Genomic DNA, 9,735 nt, shown 5'->3' on the forward strand with positions numbered 1-9,735 from the left:
TTATGGGCGTAAGTGTTTTTGTGTTTTGTGTGAGTGTGTGGGGGTTGGGGTTTGTGAATATTTAGAAGGGGTAGTTAGTACGTGGGGGTTCGCGAGTTAGGGTTAGCTTAACAATTTTAGATTTTCAAAACTGAATTTTTGTCAGATTCATGCGAAGTTCATTGGAAATTCAAGCTTTAAACTCACTATTTAATTTAAAGAAACTCGACAAATATAAGGTACTGTGGGACAGTGGTAGAAAAATTAAAAAGTGTGCAGTATGCCAGTGGTTCGAGGTTCTTAGGCAGAGCGGTAACCTTATGTAAGATCACCGCTAAATTAATCGCAAATATTTGTAACATCTAAGTTTAAAATCGTGAAATTATGTTAAAACTACTCCTAAAAACGCAAATTTCTGCAAGATCTGCGCTTAAATATGCAAAATTATATAATCTAACTGCTAACTAGCGTTGACAATTTAGATAACTCATCGCATTTTTCTTACAAAAATTTGCATTGAATGCGTAGAATTTAGAGACGTAAATTCAAACCATTAATTTCAAAATCTTACAAGAGAATTATGTTAAATTTTCTAACTTGTCAACGCTAGTTACCGCTTATCTAACATAGTTTTGGCCTTATTCCTCAGCTCGTGGAATTTGGGGGTACATTTTTTACATAAATATGTGACTTGTCTGTTATAGTTACTTCGATTTGTACACACGAACTTCAATGCTTAAATTTGTTATCCAGCAACGTATTTTTCAAAAATTTTCCAAGCACTTTGTTCAAAAGTTTAATTTCTTGTATGGTAACTGGTCTCTCGCTCTTTGGAACATACCCACCAATAATTGATACTTTTACTCTTTTTTAAGTTTTTGTTATTGTAATGGTAAACAACAAGGCTCGGTAAAAGGTTATTGCTTATAACATGTACACCACTGTCATCAAAAATTCTGACTTAACTTTTCACCAACTGAAGCAGAATTAGGAAACTTTCAAACTATTAAACGGTAAATCATGCTTTGTAATTATAAAGTTGATGGATAATAAAAGACTGACTGCTGAAAAAAACAGCTCTTGCATGGTTTCAAGTTGAAAAAAAATGCCCATCAATTTTTGGCTCGTTATCAGATGGTCTTTTTAAAAACCGAGGTGGACATCCAATGAAAATAGCAGGACAATTCCTCATACACAATCGAAGTAATTGGACAAATTTAAGACCTCACCATCAGTCTCACTACAAGAACTGTATCTGGTTGTCCACAGAGCGTATACCAAAATACGCAGAGATGAAAATAGAAAGCATTTTATAAACAGTATTTTAACTTTCGCTTTTTTCTGGAAGAAATTTAAAGATAAATCAGTTTTGGATGGTTTCAGGAGCGTTTAAATTATTGCCTTTTTTATGCCAATTTTGATTTAAAAAATTTTCTTAGGCTAATAAGAATCCAAGAACAATAACATGAATATTGCGATTGAATAAAAAATAGAAGTAAGAAATTGTAACATTTTAAATTTAATAAAGTAAAAACAGTGCAAACGATATCAAAACATTAGATATGGCTTAAAACCGTTGAAGAGACTTCGTTACAATTCAATTCAGAAGCCATAAAACCTGCTGTTCCATCATTGTGACAAGAAAAAATGAACTACAGTAAATGGTAAAACTCAGAATAGATTTCACATTTTACGAGACAACATAGACATAAAGTCTTAAACACGAAAAGAATTTCACTCTAGATATTCGACAGAGAATTGCTTTTGAACAACGTTGCATTTGAGATTAATTAGGAATTTTCGCTAATCAGATTAGGCAAGGAAACAACAAAAATGACCACCAATAAAGACAAGACCCCAAACGTTCTCTATAATTTCATGAGATTACAAAGTGATAAGAAAACAAAAACCGAATTTATCAATAGAACATCAAGATTTTTTTGCTCGTAGGAAAATCATTCTGACGTGTTTTTAGTATAAGAGAAGTAACGACAAAAAACAACATAAATAGCGAAATCATTCACATTATATGAAACTAAAACAAATGAGACTAATGTGACAGAATAAAAAAACCAACAGCTTTGAACTGGAATTATTAAAATCGTTTTCTTTCGGCCTTCAAAAGTAGCCAATTGCACCAAGTGTCAATGAAACAAAGTTTGAAGACAGCATAATTAATTCGTAGAAAACTTTATAGAAAAACTTTAGAAATCAATATGGGTTTAGGAGGACAGATTGTAGAAGAGACCAAAACTTAGCAGCGGTGGATAAAACTTCAAACCCTGAACTGCTTTATTAATTCACGTCTAAAATTAAAAAGGAAGTCAACAGTCCTTACAAGAAGACAACGACCCAATAGAATCCAAATTATTTGGATCAGTTGATGAAATACAATCAAAACAAAACATAATCTAAAGAAATGACTATCAATTTCTGATTAAAAACAGCTTTTGATAGTAATCAAATATATGACCCCACAGACGCAAATAATATTGAAAGAAAAAGAAAATATAAAAAATTGAGAAGGTTCCAATCGTGCCAAACAGTGCAATTGTTATCACAATCAAAGAAAATGCCTTCGCTCCGCTGAAAACCAATGTTACACAAAACAACAAAAAGAATAAATATCGACAATTTTAAGATTTGTGAAATCAAAATTATTAAAATACGTACTCTTTGATATTATAGACCAGGCAACATTGAGTTCTAGTTCCATTAAACGAAAAAGCGATGATAATAACAACTTAAGAGAAAAACAATAATTGAAGTGAAAAGAAGTAATTGAAGTCAAAAAAAAATGTCATTTCCGTCAGGGCAAATGAAATACGCTGCATTCTAGCACCAATTAAAAAGCTGAAATCTGTTGCATAAGAGGGTTTGATAACGCCATGATTCCGCTGGTCCGCATTGGGAAGGGTGATAGGTCGTTATCTGTCTTGAGTCTTAGCTTTAAGTTTCAATTAGTTTGGTTGCTCATGTTTTGTTTCAGGTTACACAATTCAAGCAAGAGTATCATTTCCGGTTTTACAACATTTCATCATCATGACTTTTTTCGTTACAACTTTTGGAAACAAATCAACTTACAAAAGGCGGTAAAACACAAAAAACGTAAGAAGTTAATCTCTAGCATTAACATCCTCCGGGCCCACAAAACCTAACCCTAACCTGGTTGTGGGTTTGGGGTAGACATGCATAAGTTTTACTGCTGGTCTGTTTAATTTGCCTAAAGCGGTCTTAACCTCGCATGACCTAGCTATGTTGTCGGGGCCGGTGAAAGTCCGTGTGACTCGTCCCAGCGGCCAGATTCCTCTTGGTGTAAACTCTTCAAGATGCCAGACAACATCATCCACTTCCAAAGCTGCTTCACAAGACGTCCACTTCTGTCGTTTGTTCAGCGAAGGAATATACTCGGTTAGCAGCCTCTTCCAAATCTGCTGAAGTCTCTGCTTCACCTGCGTCCACGCCGAACACTTCAAGGTAAGTGTCTCGTTGAAAACGGCTCCAGGAACATTGCAGAAGGGCCTTCCAAGCAAGAAGTGGTTTGGTGTAAGTGGGTTGTCGTCTTCGTGGTTGCTTCTCACGTGAGTGAGTGGACGCGAGTTGACAAGACACTCGGCTTCACTGACGATCGTGGCAAAGACATCTGGGGTGAGTTTTGAGGAGCCGAGGTTCAAAAGAAGAGCTCGTTTAACACACTGAACGAGTCTCTCCCACACCCCACCAAAGTGAGGAGCAGTAGGAGGGTTGAGTTTCCATTCGACAGACTGGTTCAGTAGCTGATCTTTGATGTAGTCGTGGTCCAACATCAGTGGTCTTCTTCTGATCTGCTTTCTTGCTCCCAGGATGTTGGATCCGTTGTCTGACAGGAACAAGCGCGGTTGGCCGCGTCGAGCGATGAAGCGTCGGATTGCTGTCAAACACTTGTCTGTGCTGAGATCCTCTGCAACTTCCAGGTGAATTGCTCTTGTAACGAAGCAAGTGAATAAGCAGACGTAGGTCTTCACTTCTGAATCTCGATGAACGACGGCAAACGGTCCAAGGTAGTCCACGCCGACATTGGTGAAGATGACTGGTGACTGAGTTTCCTGGAAACGAATGTCTGGCAGGTCTGCCATCGGTGGCTGTAGTCCCTGTGCTCGGAAGCGGCGACAGTCGAAACATTTGAAGGCCAAACTTCTCAAGAAAGCTCTGATTCCGAGAATGTGGCATCTCTGTTGTATGTAGTTGCGGGTGTATTCAACTCCAATGTGCATACAAAGTTCGTGGCATTTCTGTATGAAGAGTTGAGTGCTGTGCTCTTTAGAGTCCAGGATAATGGGGTGCTTGGCGTCAAAAGGTAGCGAGCTTCGTTTTGTTCTGCCACCAACGCGAAGAAGTCCACTTTCAAAGAAAGGGGACAAACAGAGCAGACGATCTTTCTTTGACAAAGGCCTGTGTTGTTTCATGTCTTTGATGGCGTCTTTGAAGGACTTCTCATGCGACTTTCTTAAGAGATAAAATCGGGCTTCGTTAATGTCGTCGAGTTCTAGTTTGCCTCTTTGTTTCGATCTGAGATTCTTTACGAACCTAATGACAACAGCCATAGAGCGCATTAACTTGTCCATTTTGAGAATCTGCTGACGTCGATAATACATTCATCGTTCGATGTTTCCATTGTGACGTTTGTCTCCTCCTTGTTACCCAAGGAGTTCTTCCAATGGCTTTCGGGATCACTTAAGAAAGCTGGAGGTGTTAACCAGAACACATTGATATCACAGGCTGGTATTCCTCGGGAGACATGGTCTGCGGGGTTGAGTTTTCCGCTGATATGCTGCCACTTGGAGACGTCTGTGTTGTTGCGGATCTCTTGTACTCTGTTTGCAATAAAAGTTTTCAATTTGTCTTTGCTTTTGATCCAGGCAAGGACAGCTTCACTGTCGCTCCAAAAGTGTCTTGAGACAACTGGTATTGTTAGCTGCTTGGAAACAAATTGCATTAGTCTGCATCCTAATACGGCTGCTTGCAACTCAAATTTCGGGATACTGATTTGCTTTAGTGGCGCGACTTTAGCTCTAGCTATGACAAACCCAGTTGAAATGGTGTTAGCTGATTGAGATCTGATGTATATGACTGCTCCATAAGCCAGCTGTGAGGCATCACAGAAGCAATGTAACTGGTTTATCGGAGACGGCTCGATCGGAGAAACAAAACATCGCGGCATTGATATTTCTGGCACATTTAGATATTGCTCTATCCATGTTTTTATTGCTTTCTGTTTCTCGTGTGACAGGAGATCATCCCATGCAAGTCCTTCTTTCCAAGTATCCTGCAAGATGATTTTTAGTGTAATCAATAATGGGGCAATGATTCCTAATGGATCGAACAAGCAGGCAATTAGAGAAAGGAGCTTTCTGAGTGTGTAGTCCGTTTTGTCTTCCTGAACTTTGGCAAGCTTCTGGTGGAAGAAAGTATCATTAACTGTATTCCACATTACGCCTAAGACACGATGTTTGTCTTTTTCACTGTCATAATGTTCTTTGGGTATTTTGCTTAGACATTGAACAGAGTTTGAGACAAACTTAGTTAGACTGAAACCTCCTTTAGAGAGTGTTTGTCGCAAGTCTTGAACTGCAGTTTCAGCTTTCTGTTCATTGTCGAACGAATGTACAAAGTCATCCATGTAGAAACTGTTGAATATTAGATCTTTTGTAGCGGTGTTTCCGAAGTCTTTCGCTGTTTCTTGGAGGACAAATATTGCTGTAGTTGGTGAACATCTGGCTCCAAAGATGAGTCGCGTATACTGGAACTGCTGTACGGAGTTGTTTGAAGGCCAAATAAAACGGAGACATGACTGATCTTCTGTTCGTATGCAAATTTGCATAAACATGGCCTCTATGTCTGCCATTACTGCAACAGAATTCTGGCGAAAGCGAAGTAGTAAGCCGACCAGGTTGTTGAGAAGGTCGGGGCCTGACAGAAGGTTTTTGTTTAGCGACTGCTTCTTAAAAACAGATGCGGCGTTTGCAACACGCCTGACTTTCTCAGGTTTGTTGGTGTTGGTGACGGGGTGATGGGGAAGGTACAAATCTTCTCTGGTGCCGGATTTGAGAAAGTTACTGGTTTGACATAACCCTTCGCTAAATCTGTGTCCAAAGTTTTCTCATACAACTGTTTCAACTCAATATCTTTGTTGAGTCGGCGCTGAAGGCTGTCAAGTTGTGCTTTGGCAACCGGATAGTTGTTTTCTAATTTACTGTCCTGTTTCCAAAGTAAACCAATTTCATATCTGTCTCCGATATGATGGATTGTATCTCGTAATATTTGAACTGCTTTTTTACTGTCTGTTGAAGTATCTGCAGTTTCTTCAAACTCGGTTCCTGTATTCTCTATTTTCCAGAAACTGGTCACACATTCACTGAGATGTCTTTCAGTATCAACAGTTAAATTTGTAAGTGCGTGGTCGAAGGCTCTATAACTATGGGATAGGAAGTTTGTTTCCTGTTGGATTGGATTACTTTTTCGTTTAATTGGGCCAGTAATTGTCCAACCGAGAAGATTGCGTAAAGCAAAGGAGCTTCCTGAGGGTCCTTGAAGGAACTCGCGTTCCAAAATGTATTGGGTAGCGTCAACACCTAAAAGTATCTGTATCTTGTTGTCACTAAGTTTAGGAAAATGTATGTGTTGAAGGTGAGGGTAGGACGAGCACGCTTCGTTCAAATCGTTTACAGGCGCATCGTTGAAAGTCCAATTATTCACGGCATGAACGTAGTTTAAACGGAAGAGTGGTTGACCGCTATTGAACTTTCCAATGTCCAACCGAACAAGATTTGCGTGCATGACGGATTCGTCAAATGCGTGCGATACATTCAGATCGAATTCTGAAGTCTTTGGAGCCCGTACCTTGTCGGCAGTGGTGTTGAGGACGTATGAAATGGTACTACCATTGTCCAGAATGGCATAACAATTATGTCTTCTATTATCATTTCCGAATAGGGTGACAGGTATTACCTGTAGTTGATTCCTCGTTTTTGATGGGAAACCAGGATTGTAAACCTGAGTTGGAATGTCACTGTTTTTGTCTTGTTGATCCAGTGGTTCACACATTGGCAGATCAATTGCTGTCATGTTTGTCGATTCGGGTGCTTTTTGTCTGTCTGTGTGGAGAAGGCTATGATGTTTGCCATTGCAATGTCGGCAGGGAACTTTTGACGTGCAGTTTTTGGCGGCGTGACTGGAGCTCAGGCAATTGGAACACAGAGAGTTCTTCTTTGCTTCGCTATTGCGTCTGCTGACATCGAGACTGAGAAAATGTGGACACTTGCCAATGTAGTGATCTTGTTGATCAAGCGGGCATTTTGTTCTGCTTCTATTTGCTGTTGCATTTCTCATAGGCTGCTTTGAACCAGAGAAAGAGGAGCTTCCGTTTGTGTTGTTGCTACTGTTGGCCGTCCATTGCTGAGGCTTTGCACTACCGATGTTCTTATTTGCTGTATTATTATGTTCAAAACCTTTATTGCTGGGGAATGAACTCTTACTTCCTGGAAAATTCTGTGTCCAATTTGAACGATTTTGGTTCTTATTCCGATTGTTGAAGGAACTTGAACCCTGTGATTGGTTCTGTTGACCTGAATGGTTGTTAGTGTTTGATGAAAATGTGTCTTGTACTTGTTCAAAGGCTCTGGATTGCCGATTCATCCAATCGGAAAGCTCTGTGAGACCTGAATTTGTCCAGTCGTTGTCAACAACATGTTCGGTCCACTTCAACTTGGTTGGGTTTGGTAGCTTATCTCGAGCTATCCTGAGCAAGTACGTGGCATTTAGGTCGGCACTGAAGCCATGTGAGGCAAATGTCTGAACAACCTTTCTTAACAACGAAGCGAAAGCTATCAAAGCTGCGTGGTCATTCATAGCCGGTCTTTGGAAAGCTTCTAGTTCTTTTGTTAGGGCACCGACAACGTTTTGCGGGTTTCCAAAGCGTCTGTTGAGCTCTTGAAGGGCGGAAGAGTAAAAGTTTGGGTTGCAAAGAAAGCCGGAGATGCAATCCTTCGCCTGTCCAATGACTAAACTTTGCAAATAGCTCATTCTTTCAGTGTCAGTGATGTCTTCGTTGTTTTGTGGATGGTCGAGGAAAACATGCTGCTCCATTCGTTCCACTTGAGCGGGTCTCCATCGAATTTCTGAATTCGGATGTCCGGCAGCTTTACTGAGCGATGGATATTCCGTTGACGATATGGGTTGGAGTTTTGATTACCAAAGCTTTGGCTGCTCGGGTAAACAGGTCCACGAGGGGTTGCGTTAGAGGGCTCAAAACTACCGTTTGCTAAGTTTGACCAACTGTTTGAGCAATATGCCTGAAATGGGCCGGGATGGCTTGGCGTTGGGAAACGATTGCCGAAAGAGACTGGAACAGGTGTTCTATGGTCAGGTACATTTTCAAAGAGGCCAGTGTTATTAATGGGCCTGGCAGGAGCGAAAGTATTTCCAGCCGGAGGAAGTGTTCCACTAAATACTGGCAGTTGCATATTTGAAGCTGTAGACAATTGTGGGAACGCACAAGTTGCGTCAATAGAGCTCTGTGAAACATTTGCTGGATTCACAATTGGTGCTATTGCTTGAAGGTGCTGATGTTGATTGCTTGCTACGTTGTCAGAGTCTGTTTGTTCGAGTGCTGATGGCTGGAGACTATTCTGTACATCAGAACTGATGACTCTAATGGAGTTTTCTTGCAAAATTCCCATGGCAGACTGCACTTGTCTATGAATAGTAATCAGGTTGGATGTTGATTGCTGGTCTGCCAAATCATTGATTTGTTGTTGCTGTCGTGTATCTCGCATACTTTGAACAACTCCCGGAGACTCAGGTGCAGAGGGAACAGGTACTTGATTACTGCGTGATGAAGAGGCGCTGCTTGGACGCGTTGAAGTGTTTCGGAATGAAAGTTCATGCTTCTTTACAGTTTGTGCAATTTCAACTTTTAGCTTTGTCAAGCATGCTGCATCATTGAGGGAGTCTTCCGCGTCCACAATTTCCGATTGTGTAAGCTGGTCGACAAGTTCGTCTAGTTGTGACATGGTTCTCTTGAATTCATCATGTGTTACTGACACAACTTCGGGTTCCAAACCTGAGTGTATTTGATATTCTAGCTCCTGTTTGAGCTCTTTGACAATGTTTAATTTTCGGTGAAACAATCTAACTGTTCCAACAATTGATGGCTTTCGACCTCCCATTTTCTTTGTTGGTCTAACTTTCTGAACTTCAGAGGTAAATTTAAAGGTCAAGTGGGGTGAATATAGGTCCCTTGAAGGGCACAACGAGTGAATTTTTGACCTTTTAGAGGTCACTTAAGGATCAAGTGAGGTGACTTTTTGAACTTTAGAGGTCAGAGAGGTCAAGTGGTTTGACCTATTAGAGGTCAAGTGGTTTGACCTGTTAGAGGTCAAGTGGTTTGACCTTTAAGAGGTCAAGTAGTTTGACCTATTAGAGGTCAAGCGGTTTAGCCTATTAGAGGTCAATTGGTTTGACCTATTAGAGGTCAACAGATTTGACCTATTAGAGGTCAACTGGTTTGATCTATTAAAGGTCAAGTGGTTTGACCTATTAGCGGTCAAGTAGTTTGACCTATTAGAGATCAAGTGTTTTGACCTATTAGAGGTCAACAGATTTGACCTATTAGAGGTCAACTGGTTTGACCTATTAGAGGTCAAGAGGTTTGGTGGTTTGACCTCCTAGAGGTCACTTAAAGGTCAAGTGTGATGACTATTTGACCTTTTAGAGGTC

The 9,735-nt window shown here is 40.4% G+C and overlaps 3 protein-coding genes across 3 annotated transcripts; all 3 read right to left on the reverse strand.

Moving 5' to 3' along the window:
- Positions 1-3,095: 3,095 nt before the first annotated feature.
- Positions 3,096-4,562, reverse strand: LOC142341344 (uncharacterized). The gene has a single exon (XM_075392272.1). The coding sequence runs from the start codon at positions 4,560-4,562 to the stop codon at positions 3,096-3,098; it is 1,467 nt and encodes a 488-aa protein (XP_075248387.1).
- Positions 4,563-4,570: 8 nt separating this feature from the next.
- On the reverse strand, positions 4,571-5,863 carry LOC142341345 (uncharacterized). Its single transcript, XM_075392273.1, has one exon. It carries the CDS (start codon positions 5,861-5,863, stop codon positions 4,571-4,573), a length of 1,293 nt encoding a protein of 430 aa, XP_075248388.1.
- An 83-nt stretch (positions 5,864-5,946) lies between these two features.
- LOC142341346 (uncharacterized) lies at positions 5,947-8,040 on the reverse strand. The gene has a single exon (XM_075392274.1). The coding sequence runs from the start codon at positions 8,038-8,040 to the stop codon at positions 5,947-5,949; it is 2,094 nt and encodes a 697-aa protein (XP_075248389.1).
- Between the last annotated feature and the right edge of the window lie 1,695 nt (positions 8,041-9,735).

Source organism: Convolutriloba macropyga, chromosome 6, assembly GCF_964194025.1.
Source record: "Convolutriloba macropyga chromosome 6, txConMacr16.3, whole genome shotgun sequence".
NCBI classification, from domain to species: domain Eukaryota; kingdom Metazoa; phylum Xenacoelomorpha; order Acoela; family Convolutidae; genus Convolutriloba; species Convolutriloba macropyga.

What these genes read in the sequence shown, in the direction of transcription:
- LOC142341345 (XM_075392273.1), bottom strand. Translation starts at nt 5,863, where the DNA reads ATGGCAGACATAGAGGCCATGTTTATGCAAATTTGCATACGAACAGAA.
- LOC142341344 (XM_075392272.1), bottom strand. Translation starts at nt 4,562, where the DNA reads ATGGCTGTTGTCATTAGGTTCGTAAAGAATCTCAGATCGAAACAAAGA.
- LOC142341346 (XM_075392274.1), bottom strand. Translation starts at nt 8,040, where the DNA reads ATGAGCTATTTGCAAAGTTTAGTCATTGGACAGGCGAAGGATTGCATC.